At 42.9% G+C, this 27,630-nt stretch overlaps 2 protein-coding genes across 4 annotated transcripts in view; both read right to left on the minus strand.

Annotated features, from left to right (window-relative positions):
• Nucleotides 1-2,227: 2,227 nt before the first annotated feature.
• Nucleotides 2,228-4,416, minus strand: LOC139576131 (ras association domain-containing protein 10-like). Its single transcript, XM_071401835.1, has one exon. The coding sequence runs from the start codon at nucleotides 4,126-4,128 to the stop codon at nucleotides 2,734-2,736; it is 1,395 nt and encodes a 464-aa protein (XP_071257936.1). The 5' UTR covers nucleotides 4,129-4,416; the 3' UTR covers nucleotides 2,228-2,733.
• A 4,064-nt stretch (nucleotides 4,417-8,480) lies between these two features.
• The window catches only part of LOC139576132 (transcriptional enhancer factor TEF-1), a 56,847-nt gene continuing 37,697 nt past the window's right edge, over nucleotides 8,481-27,630 (minus strand). The window contains exons 4-15 of one of the 3 annotated variants that reach the window (XM_071401836.1): nucleotides 22,297-22,361; nucleotides 20,529-20,591; nucleotides 20,375-20,437; nucleotides 18,066-18,077; nucleotides 16,832-16,966; nucleotides 16,505-16,551; nucleotides 16,122-16,183; nucleotides 15,849-15,973; nucleotides 14,412-14,585; nucleotides 13,049-13,189; nucleotides 12,266-12,418; nucleotides 8,481-11,634 (exon numbers count right to left, since the gene is read on the minus strand). In XM_071401836.1, the coding sequence (XP_071257937.1) occupies nucleotides 11,521-11,634; nucleotides 12,266-12,418; nucleotides 13,049-13,189; nucleotides 14,412-14,585; nucleotides 15,849-15,973; nucleotides 16,122-16,183; nucleotides 16,505-16,551; nucleotides 16,832-16,966; nucleotides 18,066-18,077; nucleotides 20,375-20,437; nucleotides 20,529-20,591; nucleotides 22,297-22,361 (1,154 nt within the window). In that variant the 3' untranslated portion in view covers nucleotides 8,481-11,520. The remainder of the gene's footprint in view (nucleotides 11,635-12,265; nucleotides 12,419-13,048; nucleotides 13,190-14,411; nucleotides 14,586-15,848; nucleotides 15,974-16,121; nucleotides 16,184-16,504; nucleotides 16,552-16,831; nucleotides 16,967-18,065; nucleotides 18,078-20,374; nucleotides 20,438-20,528; nucleotides 20,592-22,296; nucleotides 22,362-27,630) is intronic. The other 2 variants (XM_071401838.1, XM_071401839.1) reach the window with 2 other exon arrangements.

The following is a 27,630-nucleotide window of genomic DNA, read 5'->3' on the forward strand; positions in this document are numbered from 1 at the left end:
CAAATATTAGAGTTCTGATAGTGTGGTAGTTCTCTCTGTGTGTGTGTGTGTGTGTGTGTGTGTGTGTGTGTGTGTGTGTGTGTGTGTGTGTGTGTGTGTGTGTGTGTGTGTGTGTGTGTGTGTGTGTGTGTGTGTGTGTGTGTGTGTGTGTGTGTGTGTGTGTGTGTGTGTGTGTGTGTGTGTGTGTGTGTGTGTGTGTGTGTGTGTGTGTGTGTGTGAAGAGAGCCTCATGAAAATAGTGACATAAGCTACAACAACAGTAAAATGTCATACTAGTTGGGTGGCCATTCTTGTGTGAGTAAAAATCTAACCTAGCCCCTGTAGTGTATGTCAGTGGAAGACATACACTATGTGTTCCTGAGCCTGTACACCCAAGAAGGGAGTTTTACAGCATTCCTCCTCACTGGTGCGTCATGGATCCTTGACTTTATTACTGAGGAGGATACGAGAGGTTCCCATAAACTCAAGCCAGTGTTTCTGGATTGACATTAAAAAGGGATTAGCATTCTCTACCTGTTGTGACCTCTGAGTGCATCCACTAATGCATCCAGATCACATACTAGTTCATTCAGTGTTGTGCTGGTGACATGCTAATATCAATTTCTGAATATATTTAATGTAATTGAGAGTGATTGGAATTATAAAATAATTTCTGAAATAGCATGGTTATAGAGTAAAGTAACCCTACCACTGAGACTGGAGGTTTTCATTATGACTGGTCTTCGACGCACATTATAATCCAGCCCTATTATGATCTTTTATAATTTTGTCATCTGGAAAGGCTATTGGCCAAACGTACAGTATGTTGCTTTAATCCATGATTGCCCTGCCCAATCCGAGGTGTGGTAATACTTTAGTCCAGATGTTCACTGGCTGTGATAGACAGACAGAAAAACTATTCGGGCCATTGGAGCATATTACAATATTACTCTTATTCACAGTTTTTTGTTATGAAATTGTGTGTTTTATACATATGTAAAACAATATTATCGGAACGAATAAAATGTTAATATCTGTTAAATGTTCTGCAGTGGTGAATGTGAAGTAGAGCCAGAGGTAATGCTCTGACATTAGCTTTGCAAACAACCCTGATGATGTTATTTGTGACAGTCTGAATGCATCTGCAGCTCTGGTTTTATAGCTACAATCCTCACACTGCTCAACAGACCAACCAGATTAACGCCAACAGCAGGCCTCTGATTACAGCTGATGCTGGTTTGATCTAGTGTTCAGGGATGTGTTAAGAATGCACTATAGCTGGGGTACAGTAGGGGTGGGCAGAGGGGAGGAGAAGGAGGGGATCCTCTTATGAGACCCTGGCTGAGAGGGACTGGATCTGAAGCCTGACTGAAGGCCAGTCAACAGTGAAATACAGTAGCATCCTGTGATACCCCACCTGGGTCAGACAGCAAGCCTCACACTCGCTATTGTGGGGAAATATAATGTAATGCCATACTACTGTATGTCTCTCTGTCAAAGGCATCTCTGCTGCTTCTCCCTGTGTGTTTTATGTCAGAGGAAGTTTTCACCCCTGGAATCTCCTGACGCCCATGGATATGAGCCCAAATCCTTCGTGCCCTCCCTGGCCTTTCTCACTCACACTGTGGCACAAACGTCCTGTATGTATCCCTGATCCGTTATGTACTGTACATGCTCTGGTTTGCACTGTGTGAGCCCAGCATCTGCTTGGAGTTTTCATCCCATTGCGTAATGCTGCATGCCACCCCTTAACCTACCCACCGTCTCTCTAAAGTACAAATGCCACCCCTTACCCTACTTACCGTCTCTCTCAAGCAAACATGGCCGCAAGGGTATGAACACACACACACACACACACAAACAGTGATGCATGCATCCACACACTCTCACACATACGCACATGCATGCACGCACACGTCACACACACACACGTCACACACACACACACACACACACACACACACACACACACACACACACACACACACACACACACACACACACACACACACACACACACACACACACACACACACACACACACACACACACACACACACACACACACACACACACACACACACACACACACACACACACACACACACACACACACATGCATTATTGAACATCATCCTATACTTTTTACTCTTCCCAAACTCTTTCCTGATGCATACAATTTGCAGACTTAGTATTGATTAGGCAAGGCAAAGTCATTTTCTACACATTTCAATGAAGCAATTGCACATAAGATTTTTAAATGATCTTTATTTTAGTATGTCATACACCCTTCATATTTAAGACTCATCAGCGTGTCCACAAAATCACATTGGATAAGTGCAGAGCCCTACTTCACTTCCAACTAGAATTAGCACTTGATCAGTGTTACATTTAGCATGGTCTATTTTAAGTCTGTTTAGTCTTGCAAATACAAAGATTTCCATTCCTTAACCAATAATAATCTGACCGATCACACTGAGGTCTGTCATATCCTGGCACAGGTCAAAGGGTTTTATATTGAAAAAAGGCAGCAAAATATGTGAATAGCTATAATTGCATATATTTAAGTGACCAAGTATGTTGACTATGTATTGGGGTAAGCTACCTAATAGTCAATACATGTTGGGACATTTTTGAATACATTATATTGTGTTGTTCATTGTGGGGATAAACTCTATGTCAGATCCCTGAGTTTTTAGACATACAGTAATTATGTCCCATAATTGTCAATAGAATTTGAAGCATCCTGGCAATTCATACCAATGACTCGCACACAGGTGGGTTATCCGAGTCCTGACTGTGCATGGAGCTCAGGCCAGTGTCTGAGTCGTCATCGTTGGCATTGCAAGTCTTTGAAAGCCCCCTGGCTTGCTCCACCCACTCGCTTTTCGTCTCCAGGGGACGCATCATTGCTGCCTCAGTAACCGCAGAGTTGCGGTCATTGTCCTCGCCTTGTGTCTCGTCATCCTCTATATACAATGAGTTCACTTTCTCCAGCAAATCCCGTATCTCCTTTTCTTTCACCCCCCAAATATCCTGGGTTAGATTCAAATCACTCCTAATAGCCTCCAAATCCGTGTTCAAGCGCAGTCCAATGTATAAACTAGTATCCAGCTGCGTTTTGATCCTCTCCTCCTCCAGAAGCAAATCGTTCTCGAATGATGTATCAGCCTCGAGGGCTAAAGTGTCAGTGTGTGTCGCATGGGCTGTTGATACCCACATAGCGGTCTCTCCCGCGCTGAGTTCCACCTTTTTACTTGACAGCTCCTCTTGCCTTCGCTCCATCCACCTCTGGTTAAGTTCCTCTTGGATCTCCACAGTAATGCTGTCCATGAGCGCTTCGTGCTCAGCCAATTCATCCTGAAGTCTAATCACCTCCTCACACCGTCGGGCATACTCCTCAAACTGGACAACAGCCTCCGCCGAGCACGGCTTCTCGCCCTCCTGCTTGGAGAGACCGTCAGAATGCGCATCCACTAAGTATGTGTCCTGCACGTAATTGATCCCATGCATTTTCATTCTGTCAAAATGAACTTTAGCTTCATACCTTTCTATCTCTCTGTCCAGTTCTTTAATTCTCTGGATCTGTTGGCGGATTGTGTGGTCCTGGGATATGACCAGGTGAACCAAAGTTTCCATTTTCTCCCCAGTGGGCGCATCCTTGGACACGGTTTGCGCCCTCTTGATATTTATTTTATCCAACTTTCTGAAAGCTTTCCTGACAATCCGACGTTGTTTCTCAGGTGAGAAGCCCATGGTGGCTCTTGCTGTCCCCTTGTAAATGCACGGGCTCTCCTTACTGAGCACCACACGCGCCTCTGCGCTCCGGGGTCCATGGTTAGCCAAAGAAGCCTCATTTTTGACCAACACAAACCGCACGTTCTCCTGCTCCTCTCCCCACGCGCCCCAAAGTCGAAGGATCTTTGTTTTATTCGGCAAAATTCTTTCAGATCCTCTCCATTTTTCTACGATGCAATAGGACTGGGGTGATCCCGAGAGCATGGCTGCAGAGACACATTGTTTCAAGTTTTGATCCTCTAGGAGCACATTGACCACATCTGCACAGGTTGTGCGCTTTGACAGTCCGGAGACAAGCTTCTCCTCTCGGCAAACCCACACAGATATCTTACTTTCCTTGGACTCCATCATAAACTAAAACGAAACGTTATTCCCCTTTAGAATACCATTCAAATTCCGTTTTTTTGAGGAGGGAAACGGATTAGAACAGAGTTTTGTCATGTAAGTGCTAAATTAATTGTACATCCACATACGTTAGAATAACATCCAACATCCAACATTCTGAGATAAATTGTTCATTTTACGCGTTCCCTCAAGTAGTTGGTAGCGGATGGGAAGTCCATGTAGCCGCTGTCGCTGTTTGCTCTGTGTCCAAGTAAGCACACTCAACTGCGCCCTTTGCGCGCTGTGCGTACAACCGGAGACTCGCTCTGCTTTGATCACATGACAACTTTACAGTTCCTAAACACAACAAGTAACACCGCCCATAAAGTTTGTTACTCTCCCAGAGAACCTGATTGCGTATTTTGATAAAACATGATAACAGCAACAACAACCCTATTATCAATGAATAACAACAACAAACGACTAATATTACAACTAATACTGATAACAATAATTACAACAACTACCACATCAATAACAATAGTAGTGATATGCTAAATTATAACAACATTTGTAATAATAATTGTATACATGCGCATGTAGTATTATTACTAATATTAATTTATAATAATTGATGTACCTTGACTGATGTACCTTGGCTGGTGCCTTGGCTGATGTACCTTGGCTGGTGCCTTGCCTGATGTACCTTGGCTGGTGCCTTGGCTGGTGCATTGGCTGATGTAACTTGGCTGGTGCCTTGGCTGGTGCCTTGGCTGATGTACCTTGGCTGGTGCCTTGGCTGGTGCCTTGGCTGATGTACCTTGGCTGATGTACCTTGGCTGGTGCCTTGGCTGATGTACCTTGGCTGGTGCCTTGGCTGATGTGCCTTGGCCGATGTACCTTGGCTGATGTACCTTGGCTGGTGCCTTGACTGATGTACCTTGGCTGATGTACCTTGGCTGGTGCCTTGGCTGATGCCTTGGCTGATGTACCTTGGCTGATGTACCTTGGCTGGTGCCTTGGCTGATGTACCTTGGCTGGTGCCTTGGCTGATGTACCTTGGCTGATGTACCTTGGCTGATGTACCTTGGCTGGTGCCTTGGCTGATGTACATTGGCTGATGTACCTTGGCTGATGTACCTTGGCTGGTGCCTTGGCTGATGTACCTTGGCTGATGTACCTTGGCTGGTACCTTGGCTGATGTACCTTGGCTGGTGCCTTGGCTGATGTACCTTGGCTGGTGCCTTGGCTGATGTACCTTGGCTGATGTACCTTGGCTGGTGCCTTGGCTGATGTGCCTTGGCTGATGTACCTTGGCTGGTGCCTTGGCTGATGCCTTGGCTGATGTACCTTGGCTGATGTACCTTGGCTGGTACCTTGGCTGATGTACCTTGGCTGGTGCCTTGGCTGATGTACCTTGGCTGATGTACCTTGGCTGATGTACCTTGGCTGATGTACCTTGGCTGGTGCCTTGGCTGGTGCATTGGCTGATGTACCTTGGCTGGTGCCTTGGCTGATGTACATTGGCTGATGTACCTTGGCTGGTGCCTTGGCTGATGTACCTTGGCTGATATACCTTGGCTGGTGCCTTGGCTGGTGCCTTGGCTGATGTACCTTGGCTGGTGCCTTGGCTGCTGTACCTTGGCTGATGTACCTTGGCTGGTGCCTTGGCTGATGCCTTGGCTGATGTACCTTGGCTGATGTACCTTGGCTGGTGCCTTGGCTGATGTACCTTGGCTGGTGCCTTGGCTGATGTACCTTGGCTGATGTACCTTGGCTGATGTACCTTGGCTGGTGCCTTGGCTGATGTACATTGGCTGATGTACCTTGGCTGATGTACCTTGGCTGGTGCCTTGGCTGATGTACCTTGGCTGATGTACCTTGGCTGGTACCTTGGCTGATGTACCTTGGCTGGTGCCTTGGCTGATGTACCTTGGCTGGTGCCTTGGCTGATGTACCTTGGCTGATGTACCTTGGCTGGTGCCTTGGCTGATGTGCCTTGGCTGATGTACCTTGGCTGGTGCCTTGGCTGATGCCTTGGCTGATGTACCTTGGCTGATGTACCTTGGCTGGTACCTTGGCTGATGTACCTTGGCTGGTGCCTTGGCTGATGTACCTTGGCTGATGTACCTTGGCTGATGTACCTTGGCTGATGTACCTTGGCTGGTGCCTTGGCTGGTGCATTGGCTGATGTACCTTGGCTGGTGCCTTGGCTGATGTACATTGGCTGATGTACCTTGGCTGGTGCCTTGGCTGATGTACCTTGGCTGATGTACCTTGGCTGGTGCCTTGGCTGATGTACCTTGGCTGATGTACCTTGGCTGATGCCGACATAAACGCAGACAGTCCTGGGGGTTGTGCAACACTTCAAATAGTGACAATGGGAGGAGTGAAATAAGGTACTGACATTCCTAAATCAGAAGATGTTATCTTACTGCTGAGCATATATACTTTTTTAAACCAAATGCATTAGCATGCAGTGTACAAAGTAGAAGGCTATAGCCTAATACATTGCACCATGCATCTTCTCTGGGTGACACACATATTTCACTTGACTGACAAACACTCCAACAAACAGATGGTAAAAGAAAAGCGATTGTATTGAGCCAGCTTCGCGGGGTTCCACAATATATTGCCTCATCTCACTTTTCTATTCATACATGCTGATCATCAACATCAGCTTAACAACCCAGTGGGGAAAAAACTGGTTGAACCAATGTTGTTTCCACGTAATTTCAACAAAAATAATGAATTGTGATGACACTGAATCAACGTGGGAAACGTAAGGGAATTTCGTATTTTTTTCACCTAACTTTTCATCTAAATCCAATTACATGGTGACATTCTTTGTTGATTTCACATTGAATTCTTGTTAGATGACAAATCAACTAAATGTAAACCAAAACTAGACGTTGAAATGACGTCTGTCCCGAATGGGAAGACACTGTCTGACACTTAGACGACCACTTCCTGATTCAGAAGGCAGCGTTCTAACCTTGATCTCGAGGATTTATCTGGAATTAAGAGAGAAATCCTGACCCCCTGCTGGTACCCGTCAAGTGAGGACAGCTACACCATGAATCAAGACCATAGTAGGGAACATGTCACACCCATTATGAGTGTCCAGTATTCTTCCTCTTGTACTCAGATACAGCTGTGTAAAGGACTCCCTAGAAACACAGGAAGTGTAGTAGTCCAAATCTGGTAGAGCTCTGACCCCTGGGAAGATTACACTGGTGCACTGTGCATGGATTTAAAAATGACTCCATAATCAGATCCTCTCACACACATGAGCCAGACAGACAGACAGACACACATCTGTTAGATATTATGTGGACAGTGTCAGTGGAGAGAGAGGATAGGGAGAGGGCATTCTGTAGACGGACGAGTTGTTCTGTCTCTGATTATTAAGCACACTAAACTACTGGCGTTACAATCATTACAACATAAAACCGTTACAAGGTGTAATCGATGTCTGAGTGAGTGAATGAGAGAGCACTAGACATACCAAGGCTCCAGGTTAAAATATGCTAGCACTATTTACAACAGTGTTACAGAATGACCATGTCAGTGCAACAGCTAAACAGCAGCACTGTGGCCTTCAGTCTTTTTTAAGTTGGTCCAATGGACAAGTCTTTCATTTGATAATGGCTCCATCTGGTGTTAGCGTTCAGTATTACCCATGATAACTGTTACGCAAAAAGGAAAGTGATACATTTTATAATGACACAAATGCTTCATAAATCATTCACAATATATATATAATTAAGTGCAATAGTCATCTTATTCAAAATGAACGAAGCACAGAACTTTAGCTGAGAGAGGGCTGTGCTTTAGGGATGATAACATTGGGCGGTAGGTAGCCTAGAGGAACCTTAAGAGCTTTGGGCCAGTAACTGAAAGGTCATTGATTCGAGTCCCCAAGACTACTACATGAAAAATCTGTTGATGTGCCCTTGAGCAAGGCACTTAACCCTAATTCCCCATGTAAGTTGCTCTAGATAGGAGTGTCTGTTAAATGTAAACAATCTTTATCAAAGAGTGCAGCCTGTGTAAGTGACTTCACTGGGCTTCATTATTGTTTTTATAAGGGCTTCTTGTAAATTGTTGTCCCAGATTATGAAATCTAGTTTCATAACTGAAAATACTGCCACATGACATACTGTAACATAATGGAGATACTATAACAAGGCTGGCACCAATACCAAAGGCAGGGAATGGCTCCCTCTGTTGTGTATTTGTGGTTAGTACAGCGGATGTGTTCTTACATATTATGTTTATTTATCTAAAGGTTAAGTTCGAATTTAATGTATTAATGTGGAGATGGTCTGTATTTTTTGTGTATTCTCACTGTCAGTTGTTCACAGAAAAAAAAGGGAGACCATATTTTTCCTGATTTATTTAACTTCAATATTGTATACATACAAAGTATCTAGAAAGCTACAAAATATCTACCACTTTATCAAGAAGGCATCAACATGTTACGGAGCAAAGACAAGACCATATGCAGTAGAGAACACATACACATAGCAGGTTTTATTTTCTGTCCCTTGCTCCAACGCTTTACTGTCATGGATATGAAAAGATATCACACTTCTGTACCAAGAAAAGCCAGGATATATCATTTTATACAAAGCACCTTTTTACAAAGAAAATCTCTGCACACAAACCCAATAGTTGTTTTTCTGATACTATCTGAACTATGGAAAAGTTCACTTTAAAGCCAACATCTTAAAATGGTAATAACCAACAAAAAAGGTACCAGTACCTACATTTAGACAAAATTACAAACAAATAACAACAAGAGCTAAACTGCTGATATGTTTGTGTCGAGATTCCGTTACACATCCATGCTTTATGTCCATTTATCCAGAGTGTCCTCCAGACAATTCATCTGATCAAAGGCAACAGTCTTCTGGTCCCCAGAGACGTGGGAGGTACAGTTCTGTTCCAGCCTGGAACTGACATGTCAAATGTACCAGCAGTGTAGCAGTAACAGCATCACCACCCTCTTGGGGCTTGGAATATACCCAAAATGTAATCACAAACCATCATATACATGTAGAACAATAAAACAGGAACACCTCAGTAAGTAATTCATAAACGTGAACTAGTACACAGGGCAAAAAGGGAGATAAAACAGTCAACAAAGAAAAAATATATATGCCTACTGAACTCCAGTCTCCAGAGAGCTGTAGCAAAAAAATACTGAGCAATTGAACCAACTTTGTCTGTATCCACCAGAAACATTTTCTGCAATGATTCAGAATAAGACGTTCCCATAAATAATTTAGTAAGAATCAGGATACATGTATCTCTTCTTAAGGTAAAGTTGTAAGCCTATGTGACTTCACAGCTGCTGGAACGAGTCACCATCATCCATTCTATCAGTTGCTGTCTGGTCAAACAGGCCTTTCACAGACTATAACTTTACACACATGAATAGTACAGGTACTCTTCTTAACAGATCATTTATTAAAACCAAATTATATTAATATATATTTTATTTCACCATGGATCGACTCACTCACTGTCCCTTGTCATCTAGTACAAACCTTCAGCAAGGCAATGTGGTGATTGGTTTCATTACATCTCTTTTTGGTTTAGCAATGCTTAATTCGTAATTATTTAGTATTTTCATTGCTGGAGATTCTAAACCAAAGGCACTTCCATGCTACAGTGCAGGACATGACTAGAGATCGTATGTATCTCTGTATTTTTGGTCTTTCAAAACAGGAAAGGCAAAGTCAGTTCTTATTTATGTTAAAAAGTAACTCAGTTTAACTCGTGTTTGTGGTAAAATTTTGTGCCAATATGTATATTGGTGAGTGATTTTATATATTTTTTTGTGCGTGTTAAAAACAAAATACATTCTTAAAAGTAAACCAAAGCCAGTTTGACACCATACAATAAGGCACTGTACACTGTTACACTTTGGCAGATTGTACTGTAATAGAATTCCTACAAAATGTGAAAATTAGTCACCCAGCTTAGGAAAGAGATCACAGCTTTAGTGGCATCTTTTGGAATTCACACGTCCGTAACATGTTTAAGGCTCGGAATTGGTGTAGGCCACAGATTCATGGGGTGGTGTGAACGTAAAGGCAGCGACACTGGCTAGGACTTTGTAGAAATTACACTGCAATGACCAGAAAAAATGCATAATCTGTTCAGAGGCAATGTAACTGCATACTGAACACAGCCCACTGTCTAAGAAGTGATCCATTTTCTCACGGTTATTTCAGGATATCCTAAATCCTTAAACCACACACCTAAAAGAAAAACGTAAAAGTTAAAATCGGCATGTCCTAGAAGGGGAACCAAGTGCTTAGGACAAGGTGACATTCCACTCAGAGTAGCTAAAGTAGTGCTTTCATGTTTTTAGAATCAAATCCATTTTAATGACTGTCTTCTCAGAAGAGAGGGACTCGTTTGTAGCGTAGGACATTGGAACAGGATAGATGTATGGTTTCCTTATTGCAATGTAAGACTTGTAAGCCCTGTCTGAGGCAGACACAGGTTGAACTAGGCCTCTGTAGTGTAATCACAGTGCATTCATTCTGCTGTTAGTGTCTAAGACGTGGATTGTCCACAGGGATCGGTATCTTATTTCCCTGAAAGAAACAGATGCTTTTGTAAAGCAATAACTTCACTATTATGATGCCCACAATCACTTGCCTTCGACTAACTTTCGTGAAGCAATTTCATTATCCCCAAAATGTTTTTTAAAATGCTTTTCTTTGGAAAACCTATTGGTCAAGTGTGTATGTACGGTTTGTATATCTTTACCACAGGAGGCGGCTGAGTGGAGAACGGCTCATAATAATGTCTGGAACGGAGCAGATTGAATGGCATCAAACACCTGGAAACTATGTGTTTGATGTATTTCATACCATTCCACTGATTCCACTCCAGTCATTACCACGAGCCCGTCCTCCCCGATTAAGGTGCCACCAACCTCCTGTGACCTATACGCTCACAAATCAACTACGGATATACATGTAGTTTACAGAACCAATGGGGAAAAGACAACATCTTTCTAGTGTTTTCTAAGTGTACATTACAAGATCAAAGCGAAAGAAGACAACATACACATAATGTCTGCTGACCAAATTAAACCCAACCAACAGATTCCTTACATACTGCCTCTTATATATGTACATCCTACAAACAAAGATTGACTCGCCATCCTTAAAATGAAGAATTTCTCCTGTATCAAAACATAGAACAACTGTACCGCAATTCACAGCTGCAGTCAAACATCAAATACATACATTAATATACAAAGAAATGACTAACAATGACTCACAAAATGTGACCGAAAAGCAGTGCATGTGTGATTTTCAGCTAGAGGCACTGTCACTTTGTTTTGAGGTTCTTTAGTCTATGTAAAGGGAGGATCCAGGGGGTTCAGGAGTCTCATTCCTTCACCAGTCGGTAGATATGATGCTGCGCACCGTGCTCGCTGTTCGACACCTCAAACACACACGCCATACACAGCAGAGTCTCCTGTGTGTCCCTGTTCGTCACCACCTGGAAGAGACGGAGATGTCATATTAGTCATTCAGACCTAACGCAATCCCACTCCATGTAATGCAATGAGCAGTCTCTGGAGAGGAATATGGGTCTCAGGAAAAGGACTTTCCGATGTTAAAAGGCCCACGGACAGATGTCAATCAGCAAACAGTGAGACAAAAACTAGTCAATTTGTAAATCTAAGGAATTTAAAGGAGTGGGTGAAAAAAATGAAACAAACAAAACCGGGGCAGGGTTGAGAGTGCACACCCACACATCCATTAAAAAGAGCTCTCTCTGCAGTGGAGAATAGGACTTTAAGCCCCCATGTGATGGCTAAAACAGGGGTCCCCACCCCCTCTGATCGCTCCCCTCCCCTCCTCCCTTCCTCTCCCCTGCAGATGATAAGGCTCCTCACACTGCGTTACATCCCCTGTGGAATGTGAGGAATGCAGGTGAATGGAGCGAGGCACATCTCAGATCCCAGTCAGAGCTCCTCTTTTCAGGTTCGCTGGAGCCAAAGGAGCCCAGCAGAAAGCTAGGATAAAGGAGAGGGAGGGTCCTAGCCACAGGTTAGAGTAGTGAGAGAGGCTTTTGTAATTGGCTGCTTTAGGAAGCAGTAGTAGGATGGACAGGAAGTAATCCTTACCAATAGAATGGTGAAGTTCTCCAGGACACTGTTCATCATGTATTTTTCAGGCAGGTGTTTGAGCTTGTGGATAAAGTTGATCATGTATTCACACATGGGAGACCGGCTTATCCTGTACACAAAGCGTCCGTTCTCAAACCGGGCATACTCCGTCTGGGGAGAGAGAAAACCAACATCCAGAAATGTGTGACGCACATACTGATAGATATGTCATATCTATCATATCTATACCTTCCCTATATCGGCATCGAACACGTCACCCTCCCTAAGAGAGGGGGTGACCTTGACAATTTATTGATAAAACTAGAGACCGTCTGGATCTTTAATTTAAAGATCTCATCGTAGAGTTTGATCTGAAGCCATTCCTGTGATGATTGTGTTTTTGTTATCCATTGTAAATAAAGTGTTTGTAGGCCTATATGATGTAGCCTAATTGTATCTATGATCGTATGTAATCCATTCATGCTTTTTTACATGTTCTATTGATATTTGTAAATCGACCAATGAAATCATGCCACAGCTGGCCATGATTACAGACACCTGTGTGTGTCCTTCCAAACTATATAAACTAGTGACTCGCAGTGTTTGTCATTAAACCCTGATGAAGCTTGGCCGTAAATTATTGCATCTGAACTCCTAGTGTGTGACGCTTTTCTTTTTGAAGTGTGCTACTTTGCTTGCCAGCACCTCACCTAACCAGGTGTGAGCTTCTTCGGCCTCCACATATACTGATATCAACAGGTGACTGAATATGTAATTTACAGAATGTATTTTTTTACCCACCTCCACCTTCTCGACCACCTGCTTGCCAAAGGAGCACACCTTAGTTGAGCAGGTGATTGTCATGTTCTCAGAGCTCTCATACTGACTGGTCACTCCATAGAAAGCCCCCGCTTCATCCTGGATGTTGCAGTTCAAGTCAGCCTGGGAACCACAAATAACACATTATTAGTCAGAAATGTGTCTCATTTATTCATCCATATGAGGTGAGAGAAATGTGTTTTAGCGAGAAATGTGTTTTAGCAAAAAATGGCCATCACAATACTGCCCTCTATTGAGAGGGCAATGAGATGACAATTTAATGGCATGCAGAACAGAATTGTATGTAAACGCACCATGCAATGGAAAAATGTTAGTGTAGATTGAAAGTCGTCATTTATTTTAAATAAATAATGACCTACACCTGTGAATGTATTACCATCTAGCGGGGCATCAGTGATCAAGTGAATGGACCGTCTTAAATAAATAACACACTTCTTAGCCACTTCTGAATGACTATGTAAATGTAATCCATATTTGGAACTAGATTTTAAGGGAGATTAAATGAAGTTATGTTAAGAGGCTGATTCATGTAGGTGAAAAGGAGCAGTGCTCTGAGGGCAGCTCTCCAGGTCCAGGACATCATGTTCATTACGGGGACAAAAAGAGCACATCTCCTTCTATAGCATCCTCCTCCTTCATTAGTCAAAACAGTTACACTTTAATTATTGTGCAGATTGTGCCTTTCATTTGAAATTCAGATTGGCCGGTCACTTCAAACGGAATTTGAGCGGGCTGTTCTGGCTGCGACGGCGAGCCCCACTTTGTTGGCTGCCGCTAGTTAGCATTTTCCATTGGGCTAAAATACATGCAATGTTTAAACAGCCATTAAGAGTGCAACCAGGTCACTCCATTGTTTTGAGATATTACACTGAATTAGCGAGTGCTTTGATCACAAGCTCTCCTGCTATGCGAGGCCAAATATAGCAACATGCATTCTGCAGCCATATTCAGTGTTTAGCCTCTGATTAAACCCATTCACTGGAGATGAAACCAAATCCTGTTTTCTCTGGGTTGTAAAACAGGAAATGCTTTATACTATAGAAACAACATGAGAAATTATATTAAATATATCTTTATGGGGATACTAAGGTAGAACAAAATGCATTAAATCTCACCAGTTTAATTTCACAGGCTAATTAATAGTAAGTAATTCTGTGAACATATTTGTTTAAATATCTGTGAGTTTATTTTTCTTTCCCCAATACTGGTTTCTCCATATCTTTTCTTTACCTCTTTCTTCATACAAACACACATGGCTACTGTACACACTAAAGTGCTATTCAGTCACCAGACCAGTGCAGATACTTAGCAACATGACACTCACCCAAAATTTTATGAGGAAGAAGGAATTCTGGGGACCCTTGCCAAAGAGCTCCTTCAGTCCTCCTTTCTTTTCAGGGAATTTGTCATAAATCTGACGAATGTCCACTGACTCCAGCAAGGCATCGCTGTAGGAGTGGTTCGTCTGTCCGATGTGCACAAAGAGGTGCTTGTTGTACTGAAAGACAGGAAACAGGAGAATCTTACACAACTAATATCAAAAAAGACGCATTTGTAAATCATTAAAACAAATGCTTTGGAGTATTGATCTCTCATGCAGAAGTTGCAGTTTATTACTGTTCTGTTTTCAATAACTGTAGAACATCTAGCTGGCTGAGATCCTCAGAAAAACAATTCTAATTTACAGTACCAGTTAGTCTGTTCTCCATGGTTTATGAGATATAAAAATATAAATAAGATATATAGTCATAAGACAAAAAAGAGGAATGCCAGCAAATCCGGGAATATCTTCACAATTAAATCTGTACTATTGTCCTAATGCTCTGGTTGTGAGTGAGTCAAATCTTATCATGAGGGTTATTTCAAAGTCACTGTTGCCCTTTACTTCAGTACCAGAGTGCTGCATGGCCTCTCCAGCCTAGCTTTAAGGCCATGTAACCATCTCAAATATTCAGCTAAATACAAGATTAATGGCTGTTGTCCTGCGATATCAATAACAAAATAAAATTCTCGGGGGAATGCAGACAAACCAAGACAGATCGCTCACGTCCAAACCAAACAATAAAGAATGTGAGGCATGAGCTTAGTGCTGCTGGTCTGTGTGCCTTTTCACATGATGTGGACATGGGTCTGTGGTCCATCTTACTTTCCCTAATCCCAGTGTTCTGTGTGTGTATGGTCGGTCAGAACTAGCGAAGGGAACTCAATCTAGTGTGTGCATTCATTCTCGTCTTTTTGATCCTCGACAGTGTGCAGCTAGACCCTCTGTGTGTTGAGAGGGGGCCAGAACTGGCTGATAAGAGCTGGAAATGACTGACAGCTATGTCTCATGAGAGCGGCCATGAATACGGACAATACCCTCCCTATCTTGACATGCTTTTACATGCTTTCATGAAAAAGGAGAGCTATAAGAGCGTGCGGGTATTTTTTCCCTCAACATTAAAACCACATAAAAAACCCTGAGGTAGTGGCAGTCTGGATACAGTGAATAGGTCAGTGGCAGTGTGTAGTGGTGTAGAGTGGTGATGAGTAGCCTGGTAGTGTGGTACATGCAAGATACATATAATACATATGCAGAGTGGTGACGAGTAGCGGCAGGTAGCCTAGTGGTTAAGAGTGTTGGGCCAGTAACCAAAAGCTTGCTGGTTTGAATCCCAGAGCCGTGTAGGTGAAAAATATGTTGATGTGCCCTTGAGCAAGGCACTTAGCCCTGATTGCTCCTGTAAGTCGCTCTGGATAAAAGGATACTCAGGATACTCACTGAGTCTTGGTCTCTCTGCTGCTCCAGGAAGGCAGAGAACTCCACCAGCCGGAGCTTGGATGTCCCAATGGAGCGGCCATGCCACGCTGGGACTGTTGGGGCTGGGGCTGATGTGGGCTCATAGCCTGCATCACAACCACCATGAGTAACACTATCTCTCTGACATATCAAACTGAATTTTATCTCCATAGCTCATTATAATGTCAGATTTTAAACAATGCTATAGGTCTACTTATTAAGAAAAAAGTAAATTTGCATGAGTGAAAGCCTTACTGGAAATCGTTGTTGTTACTCCCGGCTGGATGGGATATGCTTGTTGGGTGAACGGCTTGATGCTAAAACAGAGGGAAAAATGCAATGGTCTGGAACTTCTACAGAGCAACATATTGAACATATCACTGACAAACAGCAAAGAAGAAAGAAGACTGACTGAAGTATTTGTAAGAGACCCCATCCATTTCTATCTTTCATTTCTATATGGACCCCTCAACCGCTGCACCCACAAAGAACATATTGGCGAATACGGGAAATAGAGAGCGACAGAGATCGAGAAAGTGAGCGGAACAGCAAGAGGGTGACAGAGAGAAACAGAGAGGGGGAGAGAAATAGAAAACTGTCACGTTGCATGTTTTCTGAGAAGAGAACATGATACTCACTCTTGTGATGATCCAGGTTGGGCTGTTGATATCATGCCCTGCCAAAACTAGAGAATTAGATAAATCAATACACAACAAAACATCCAAACACACATCCCCGAAAAATACTTCCAAGCAGCACAATTAATACATGTAGTTATCTCGAATAGCATTCGTTTTGATTTTGTGCTTATCAGATGTGGTCAGTTTCCATAAAACCCTGGTGTGTGTAATGTGATTTGGATGGGACGTCAGCTGTGTTGGCTGGGGAGCAGGGGGCCTGGTGGCTGCCCTCTGTGGTGTGTTGGTCTGAGTGGACCGATAGTGGGTTGCCGGCGGGCCTCTTACCCCTGCCGCTCCAGGGAAGGCTGGGCGCGGGATGCCTGGCAGGCCCAGCTTGTTGTGGATGGCGGTGGCAGAAACAATCTGAGCCGATGACATGGAGGCCATGCTTTGGAGGGCTTTGTCCTTCACGGTCTGATCCTTCAACAGCAGTCACAAAAGGCTTAGCACTCACAGAGGGCAAGATGGGGGACATAGAACAGTGATAACAACAGCCACACTTCTAAACACACAAGCACACACACTCGCCTCCAACAATGACGGACAGCATGCACGTTAAAAGCAAACATATTGCGGCAGCCATTAAAGAAGTGGATTGTTTCAAAGGAATGCGCCACAGAGTAAGGTGAAAACTGAATTCCTGTATTAATGGTACGTGCGGGTATGCACTTAATAAAAGCACGTTTCCTTGTTGACTAATCTATCTCTAACACACTTCCTACCATATAGAATAGGTAATAGAGTGAGTAATAATAACTCCTTTCTCCGCTATTCCTTGAATATAACATAATTCAATAGTTCTTATGTCAAGGTTGGATTTGTCTGCCTGACAGAACAGTTAACCATACAAAGAGAATGACTAAAGTAAGTCCGAAGGACGAAAGCTTTGGTTAAGAGTTCCTTTCATGGCTCCTCTCACCACGTCCCCCCCACTCTTCTCCTTGTGAGAAAGGCTTCAGCTCAATACAGTACATGAGGACTACTCTCAGCCTTTGTGTATCAGAAAAAATGTAATCACATTTAATTTAATGTTGATATCAAGAAAGGTTAATTCATTGATAGTAGTGGAGTAGTGAGTTAGTGAGTTAGTGGCTGAGGGAACGGTGAAGAAATACTCGCTAGCATCAGTTCCACTCAGTTGTCTGCTGTATACCATCCAGCTAAACCCTATCTATGGCATTCCGTTTCTACTGTGTGTTAACCCAGCAGCACAAACAAACAGAAATGTAGTTTCTTATCCCAACACAAGTAGAGCAGTATACAGTATGACTTCTGACCCATCCCTACAGAACTAGGATCCCCATGAGAACACATGCAGAAGCTGAGGGCGAGCATGCTGGCAAGAGCTGTACAGTATCTGTAGATGGAGTGGTGTGAAGCTATGACAGAGGCCCACAGACTAGACAGTCACTGGGCTGCAGCAGCAGCTATGGTACAATAGCAGAAGCAAAGACACTCAACCAGCTGACAGGTCTGGCAAGAGCAGAGCCAGGAGCTTGGACAGATAATTGATACTTACCATGCTTGTAACCTAAATGCAAACAAACAAGGTTTTATTGTAATTTTACAATCCCTCTGGACAACAATCCTGCATTAGCAAGATGTAACAATTTATGTTTTAACAATCAGCATTTTTTGATTTCAATGATCCAACACACAATACCTTGATAACAAAGAGCATTTCTAGAAATCACTTCAATCAATTTGACAATGTAGGTGAAAGTCGTATAATTTCATTCAATTAATCAGATTTCAGTTAATCAGATTTGATTATAATAATGCTTGTAAAATTATATGAATTCTATTGAATCGTCTTTTAGGACATGATATCCTTTGGTCATAACAAAAATTTAAGAAAACCCTGAAGGACAAAATACCATTGTTAAATGGTATAAAATATTCAAATGTATATTCAAATCAAACTGCACTTTGAAGTATTCATGCCATGTCCTCTGTCAAAACATTACACTGAAATAATGTATCGGTACAGGAACCTCAGACTCATTAATCAACTAGCACTGCTGTGAAACGTGGATAATAATAATGTGGGGTGGGACATTTTGGAGAATGTGGTGGACTTGGAATGTCTGAGGATTTGATCATTATGGTCAGCTATGGTTTGAGAGAAGTAGCACAAAGAATGGCACCATAATGACTGTCATTTCACTCAACATGTCTCAGATAAGAAAAGAGACAGAGCAGATATACAGAGATGTTCCCTGTAAAATGGAGGGGGACGCGTGCCTTTCTCTTTGCTGCTGAGCTCTAATTTGCTTTAGATGAGAGTAGACAGAGACCCGTACAAAAGATGGCTGTTTTAACTCAGACAGCCAAACTGTGCCTGAAAGACCAGGCATTTACAGCTGGCTGATACTCACACACACACACACACAACACACACACTAATGAGGGGTCATTAATCCATCTGAACACTGGGAACAGGGGAAAAGTGTGAAAGTCAAAAGATGTAGTCATCCCTTCATAAAGACGAGAGAGAAAGAAATCTGGCAAAACTTTAAGGTCCTTAAACACACATACATTGCCAAATGACCCCTGTAAAAAAAAATTGAATTACAGGTACATTTATTACAAGATTAAACCTTTCACAATATATTTCTTTTCACAAGACATTTTTGAAAGGGTATATTTGGTGCTAGCACATGATTTTCAACACATTGGTAAAAATGAGTCACAGAGGAAGAATGTAATAGGACAGCTACACATGTACACAGAGAAAAGAAGGCAACTGATAGCAATGTCAATGTGATAGCCTAGAGTTATCAATATGGAGGGTTGGCACAACAGCAGAGGGCAGGTGAGATGCTGCTTCCTCATGGTCTTAACTCAGCATTGACAGGGGAAGATGATTAGGTTAAAACAGCAACAAGAAAAGAGGCAAAGGTTTTTTCATAGACCACCCTTAGTCTTTGAACTTAAACCCTTTTAACATGCAGCACATCAGTGGCTGATAGTGTGTCTGCTTATGGCATGTAAACAGACTTCTGCTGATGACCTCTGAACTCCAGCTCTCAGCTCTCAGCCACTCACCAACAGCCAATGCATCTTGCCAACATGCTTTCCCACATACAGTACAGATAACACCAGTACCAACCTCTGATTCTGGGTTCACATTGTCATGCCAAACAGAAAGAAAGGAGCAACAAAGTTTACAAACTGTGAGCGCCATTTGCTTTGAGGGTTTTATAAGGATCCAACGCGGTTGGGCTCATTTTCATTTAACTGTAGAAAATGATGACTTTGCCTTTCGGATGTCTGGGCTAACATTAACATATTTTTCTTGGCAAAAATTACAGAAAAAAAGTGAAATTCTTTGAGCTCTTTTTGAGAGTGTCCACTCAGCTCTGTGGAACAGATTTAAAATATTTAGCAAGCCTTGCTCTCATGAGAATATTGAATTTCTCATTCACATGATATCTACATGTATTTTCAGACTTGCATTATGGACACTAGTAATAACTATATCTTATATTTTCACAAACCTAAAATATTATTAAAAAACCTAAAGTATTTAAACAGATCCTTACAATTGTTTTCAAAGCAAATGCACTTATTGTTCAATGACAATAAAGAAAATATAAATAAAACACTTATGGAGGTGTGTGTGTGTGTGTGTGTGTGTGTGTGTGTGTGTGTGTGTGTGTGTGTGTGTGTGTCAGAGAGAGGGGGAGTTATATTATGAATTCTAATCATAAGCAGGGGATCTAGGCTACGGGAATCAGAGCGTCAGGCATTCACTCTGTCACCACGGGAAACAGGAAGTAAGACGACGCACAGCAACCACAAGCCCAAAAGCAGAAAAGCGCATACCTTTAGCTTGGAATGAAATTCACGAGATTTCCTTCTGGCAAGAACCTGAATGTGACTAGACACCTGCGGGGTAGGGGAGGGGAGGAAAACAAAGGAACAGCCTGTAACCATGGCGATGAAAAGCCCCCCTGCAACTGGGCAAAGCCAGACGTACCTTGATGGCAGCTGAGATTTCTCGAACTTTCTTTCTTGCTAAGACCTGTATGTGACTAGACACCTCCATTTTTTAAACAAAAGAAGAGAGAAAAAACAAGAAAACCAAAAATACAAAAAGGATTACACATCTCTTTGTTGAGAACACTTCAGGGGGATTTGAGCTGCCCAATAGGATAATAGAAGCATCTCCAAGCCACACACCAAGCTCACAGCCACAAAGCATTGTGTTGCCTGTTGTTGTCACTTAAGTGAGCTGATTAAGAAGGATGCAGGCCTCTTTAGCACACATTAACAGGGCGCAGATGTGATCGACTGTGTACTGAATGAGAATCGGCCAGTCTTGTATTCTTAAGGGAGCCGGATAAGTCGTTTCAGAGGCCCATGCTGCTTTCAACATTCACACAGACTTGGAAATATGTCATGCTTTTGTATAAAATATTCAGTATGTAAGTGGTTGGCTATAGTAAGATAATGTGTGGTCAGTCTGTATTTCTGACGGGGGGAGGGACAAACGCTTGGTCTGAGGGGGATTTCCTTTCTCTGCTCTCGGTCTTAATCAGGCCAATCACACACAAGTGGCTGTTGAGGCAGTTCACCGGGGAATGATCAACGCCTAAAAGCATGTCTGTTAATAGGGGGAGCAGGGTGATGGGGAAGTACTCCGTTCCAGCTCGCCAAAATAAGATTACAATTACAATTCAATCTGACATTCCTTATTTTAATCAACCTACGTCCTGATATTGTTTTCTCTAGTCTCATACAGAACAGGGCTCTTTAGTTAGAACAGTGAATGTGGAAGTAATCATAATATTTCAAATTATGTTAATGAACTCAAATAAATTACCATGATTTCTGATTGAGACCGATTTCTTAACACCTCAACACTTCAATAATTAAATATCAAATATTTGTGTTTTTTGGTTGTATCATAAATTATATTACAGCAGGCAAACAACCTTCTATCTTGTGTGATTCCCCATTGAGAGTGAATTACAGAGACGTAGCACACTTTCTCTAGCTGGCTGATCAATTCCCACCCAGCTATAGTGTCAGTCTGGACACAGGGGTGTTTATCATGGACTTACGAGCCAGTGGCCATAAGCATGACTTCCTGCTCAAACAGACTGATGGACCTCATGGCCAGACACCTTCTCACCAACTGATATTATGGGAGCTTATGGGTAACATCTATTTATATCTACAGTCTGTTGCTTACATCAACTGGAAACGTATAACAGACAAAAATAATGTTGTTATTAATCAATGTCCTATCATCTATGTCCTAATCCAGTTTCTGTTGTGATTATTTTAAAACACCAAATACATTTTTCACAACAAATATTGAATAATGTATCCATCTTATAACACTCTTCCAGACGGAACGAGTGTGTTATAGTTGCGTTACTGTAATGTAATGTGTGTGTGTGTGTGAGAGAAAGCTTTTGAAGAGGCATCCTCTCATGCAGGATAACTGTAAGAAGACTAAACACATCCAGGGTCTGGTAAGACAGCCTCCCATCAGACCAAGCATGCAGCAAAGCTCCATGCAACTGTGTGTGTGTGTGTGTGTGTGTGTGTGTGTGTGTGTGTGTGTGTGTGTGTGTGTGTGTGTGTGTGTGTGTGTGTGTGTGTGTGTGTGTGTGTGTGTGTGTGTGTGTGTGTGCCCTGTGTTCTCTCCAGCAGAGACACAGGCAGCAGGCACATTCAGGTGTGATGACCTTCTTCAGTTTTAACATGCCATGCAAACATTTCCGCTCCCCTCTTACCTGCTTCCTCGTCCTCGTCTTCCCAGTCCGAAGCTTGATGTATCGCGCTATCAGCTCATTCCGACCTGCAGAAAGCACAAAGCAAGGAGTGAGAAAGGTTAGCACAAAATAAGCCATCATTGAGATCCTGGACTTCATGTGTCCTTTCAATTTACAATGACACAAATGAAGCACACAATAGTCAAATATGCATCATACTGTATAATCATCAGACATTTACATCTCACTATATACATCACGACAAACAAACAAACAAAAATATCATTTAAATGTAAAAGGGGCATGTTGCATTAGCATGCGAAAGCCTTACAACAAGCATACAGCCTTTCAAATTCATCTAATTGAATTCCATTCTCTTCAAAGCCTCACGCTATGAAAGGAAACTGATCCAGACATTCATACTGTTACTGTAAATAATGGCAATGGAAATATATTAATTTAAGCAGTGCTGTTCTCACTAAATGATAATTAAAGCATGGGCTTTGTAGTGATTTGCAATTAATGGCAGCTCCAAACATTCTTCTGCCCTCAGCTCGCCTCTAATTGCTGCAGCGATGCACAATGACCCCTGCTTAGCCTTTTCATATGGTAATAACATACCGCCACCCCAAAACTAATACGCAAATTATAGGTAAGGAGCCACTCTAATTATGTGTCCAGCTGAAGGCAACCAATGCCATGGACCTACTTCTCCCTCCCATGTAATGCAACACGTCCTTTAAACAACCAAACAGGCTTTTTTTCTCCAGCCCAATTTGTAAGTCGCTCTGGATAAGAGCGTCTGCTAAATGACTTAAATGTAAATGTTAAATGTAAAGGCCTTGTCTTGATATTTCACTTAGCATCATCAATATACAACGAACGGTACATTGGCTACGGAGCAGTGACTGTGTTCTCAGAATGGAAAAGCTACAACATTTCCTGTGAAAGGCAGTGGATGGACCGCCTAATGCAGATGCTGCACATGAGGATGGTGACTAAAGTGAAGTATAGAACAAGCGTAGTGGAGATGGTGGCAGGCAGGTCTGGGTTGTTAGGCTGGGGCTGTATGTGCTGCCTGTTGTTTGTGTAATGTCACACCGAGGCAGCCAGGCAGAAGCCTCCACCTGCTGTGAACCCAGGGAGCGTGCTCTGTTCAGGTGTGCCAGATGAAAGGACGTTCAGTCTGGGTATTGCCCCTTGAGTTACTGCCATTAACAACACCTGTCAAGGGAGAGGGAGTCTCTCTCTATCTCACCCCCTCTCTCTGGCTGTCTCTCCCAGTCTTATTCTTGGATGCCAGAGGGGTTTGGATGCCAAGATCTTTGCTTTCACTATTTTATCAAATGTATTAGCCCCTAGTTTCACTACTGGCTCTACATATAAGCATTTCAAATGTTCAGTTTCTTTTGAAAGATGTAGCAGATTTAACCAGTGCCTTTTCAAAATAGCACATTTAAATCAACGCACTGAAAAACCTGAAGAAGTTAAGTAAACACATGTTGTGTAGCTCAACACCTTGCTCCATGTGTCTGGCACACCCAGACAGGTGTTGCTCTGCTGCGTGACGGGGGCTGGGGATTGTTGTGGGCGAGGCACCAGGAGGAGGGGTGTGGCGAGAGTCATGACCCAAGTCTCGCCTCCTCACAAGGAGCATTTAGACAAGGCCAGGGTGACTGAATCTGGTCTCCTTCCCCTGGAAAAATAAACAGCATCTGGGAGATTTCAATCCCGGCCCGGGCCTCCCAGCGTGCCTGCACTGTAATCTCTCCCAGATGAACCTGGGGGCCGAGCTATTTTCAATAATTCACATACTGTGTACACATAACATGACAATAAGGGCATTCACGCAGACGCCTGATTCCTAGATCAAAGCATACAAATGCTTACTGCTGAATCTTTTTTTCTTCACCAGGCTGAAAAAAGACTGCTCAGCGGGTCTTGGCGAGCCTGCTTTCTTTCCTGTGTTTCCACTGCAAAACAACATTTGCTAAAACAGCAACTGGCCACATTCAGCACTCTGAATCCACTTTATTCAACCGCCCTCCCCCTACACAAAAAGTTTCTAAGGGGCAATACTGTGTCTCCCATAAACTAATCAACACTTGTGTTTTACTCTGGGAGATGTGGCGCAGTGCCTGGAGTCGCACGGTAGAGAAGTTATCCCTGTTGAGAGTTCTAATTCCCGGTTTGGCCGGGGTAGGCCGTCATTGTAAATAAGAATTTGTTCTTAACTGAATTGCCTAGCTAAATAAAGGTTAAATAAATAAAATAAATAAATAAAAATAATTCAACATTTTAAAGTCAGGCCTTTTCATGTCACTGGAACCTAAGCAGTGCCACATGACTTTATTTCTCCCTCTCTCTCTTTACTTTTCATTCACCCTTTTCAAGTACAGTTGGTTTCAAGTAAATCTTTGGGTTTTTAATTTCTTCTTTTAAAAGCCCATAACGTAATTGGAAACAATTGCCATTGGATCAAACAAGCTTTTCGATGCCATGAACGTTTTGACTTAACTAAAGTGAAAGTAGTAATTACATTCATACAAATGAGAACAATCAATTCAAATAAGAATCAACAGATTTTTATGCCCTGAACAGTGAGAACCAATAGCATTTGGGAGTTGAAAGTTGTTGTGAATCAACATAGACCCTTTCCTCCACATGAACATAAGGCTCCCATCTCTGCTTCATCACACATGCTTATTTCAACTCTGTGGGAGGTAAGAGTCGGAGCTGACATGAGCTGTTCATCTTATTTAGTGAGGTATACGACTGGGATGAATTATTACCCCTAAAGACGCTGCAGCAGCCTGTTCTACTCCACTGTCTGTCAACATGTTGGCTAACACCTTCTCCCAACGCAAGACCAGACTTTTACATTGGCCTGGCTTCTCTGCATCTCTCCTCCAGAGGTTTCCTGCTGGGCAAAAGTAACCCTGTATCGTAACCGATGATGCCCTGGGCATCCGCCTGAGTTACAGAGCGCTGGAAGGGAATTGCTGAAGGGGAAGCTCTCAATCTTTGGGAGTTGGGACCATCGTAAGGACACGTGATTTCATTTTCACTCAGGTTGACGGGTGGATAGTTGTTCCCCACTGGAGAAAAACGGGGAAAGTCATGACGAGGGGATGGGGGTTGACTGAGGGAGTTAACTCTTGAAGGAGGGTTCTTGTTGTCACTCAAAGCAGCAGGAAAAGGATTAGATATTTATGGTGTGACCCCCAGAGTAGAGTCATGCTGATAGGCATGCTCTGTGGATTCCTCCCCCCCGGTAAGAATGGTCTCCTCTGACTCTCAATGACCCTGAAGGTCCTGGGCCATATCAATGGCACTCAAACCACAGCACCACAAAAAGCCAGTCGGTCCACTCTTCCTGGGATTGTCCCCCAGCAGCTGATTCTTCATTCAGACAGAAATCTAATTTGGCCCTGAGCATCCTTCCTCCCTGGGAGGATCCTGGGACAGCCTCACCCTGGTCCCTAGCCCTGCTGGGTGTGTTACAATAGTAGTAGAGAATAAAGTCACAGTCCACTCAAGCCTGACCACAGGAATGCACTTTTTCTGCCCCTGCAATCAAAAATCAAATCAAATTTTATTTGTCACATGAGCTGAATACAACGGGTGTAGACTTAACCGTGAAATACTCGTTTACGAGCCGAGCCGAGCCCTTCCCAACGATGCAGAGTTAAAAAATAATCATTAAAAAAATGGAACACAAGAGGAATAAAATACACAAGAATGGAGCTATATACAGGGAGTACCAGTACCACATGAGGTATTTGAGGTAGATATGTACATGAAGGCAGGGTAAAATGACTAGGTATCAGGATAGATAATAATAAGAGTAAAATAAAGAACAGAGTAGCAGCAGCAGCACATGATGACTGTAAAAGAGTTTGTGTGTGTGTGTGTGTGTGTGTGTGTGTGTGTGTGTGTGTGTGTGTGTGTGTGTGTGTGTGTGTGTGTGTGTGTGTGAATGCTTGTGGGATTTGTGTGAGTGTCAGTGTACTGTGTGTGTGAGTGAGTGTGTATATAAAGTCTTGTGAGTGTGCATAGAGTCAGTGCAAGATAGGGTCAGTGCAGAAAGTCCGGGTAACCATTCATTAACTATTTAGCAGTCTTATGGCTATTTAGCATTCTAATGGCTTGGGGGTAAAAGCTGTCTCGGAGCCTGTTGGTCCGAGAGCCGATGCTCCGGAAACATTTGCCGGACGGTAAGGGTGCCTAAACACACTTTTAATAGGATAATGTTTCAATTCAACATGTGATGGATGACCTGCTGCTTAGGCCTATTAGCTGTCATGGTTCGTACAGCAGCACCACTTCTTTCATGGTTTGAAACATCTAAGGTATGTAGTTATTGTAGCACATAACACGTTCCACCATTAAAACTGTAAAAAGAAGACCATGTTTTTTCAGTGAGACTGCAGTAGTCAATGAGGTTAACTGGCCTAGCTGGAAAGTCCCCCCCCCCCCCCCCGCTCTATCCCCCCCTGGACTGTTGGGGTTCACACAGCTGCTGTGTCTGCTTGCTCCTAGCCCCCATCCAACACCCCCCTACCGCCAGCCCCCACACTGCCTCTACCCCTCCCCACCCCACTCATACCCCCTCTGGTGCTGCTGGAGCTTGCTGCCGCCCAAAAAAGAACAGACTCACAGTTTATTTACAACTCCTCCACTTTCCCTGTGCGTATTCTGACAATGTTCCATCACACTACTTTGAGTAACATTAGCATTACTCAGAGTTGAACTCGCTCTTTAGTAATAATTTCCTCTGAAATTCATAGTCTTTCTCAACGTTTCAAAAATCCCCACTGTGTCATTTTCTGTTGTGCGCTCCAACTCCTTTCTAGCTTGAATGAGTCCTTTTGGATGTTTTTCTTGGTAAGCCCTTCTCATCATTTATATGTCTTGACTCTCTCTCCTCTTCCGTCCTCATCACATTACTGTCTCTGTATTCAAACTAATCACTGCAAACACAACTTCCATCATTAGCTGCTCTATGGAAAGGAGAGAAGCTGAATCTTGCAGGAGACAGTATATTGACGTTTGAGTTGAAGTTAGTTCATACCACATGTGTAGGCCACATGTCCTTCTGCTTCAGCCCATATTCTAAAGTACTTATGAGTGGTGAGTGACACCGGAGGAAGACAGGTGGTGCTGTGGCCTGACTTTTGTCACCTGCCAGGAGAACATGGGGGCGGCAGGTAGCCTAGTGATTAGAGCGTTGTGCCAGTAACCGAAAGGTTGCTAGATCGAATCCCTGAGCTGACAAGGTAAAAATCTGTTGTTCTGCCCCTGAACAAGGCAGTTAACCTACTGTTCCTAGGCCGTCACTGTAAATAAGAATTT

Source organism: Salvelinus alpinus, chromosome 5 (genome assembly GCF_045679555.1).
Source record: "Salvelinus alpinus chromosome 5, SLU_Salpinus.1, whole genome shotgun sequence".
NCBI lineage: Eukaryota > Metazoa > Chordata > Actinopteri > Salmoniformes > Salmonidae > Salvelinus > Salvelinus alpinus.

Coding starts and splice junctions, on each gene's coding strand:
- LOC139576131 (XM_071401835.1), bottom strand. CDS start 4,128: ATGATGGAGTCCAAGGAAAGTAAGATATCTGTGTGGGTTTGCCGAGAG.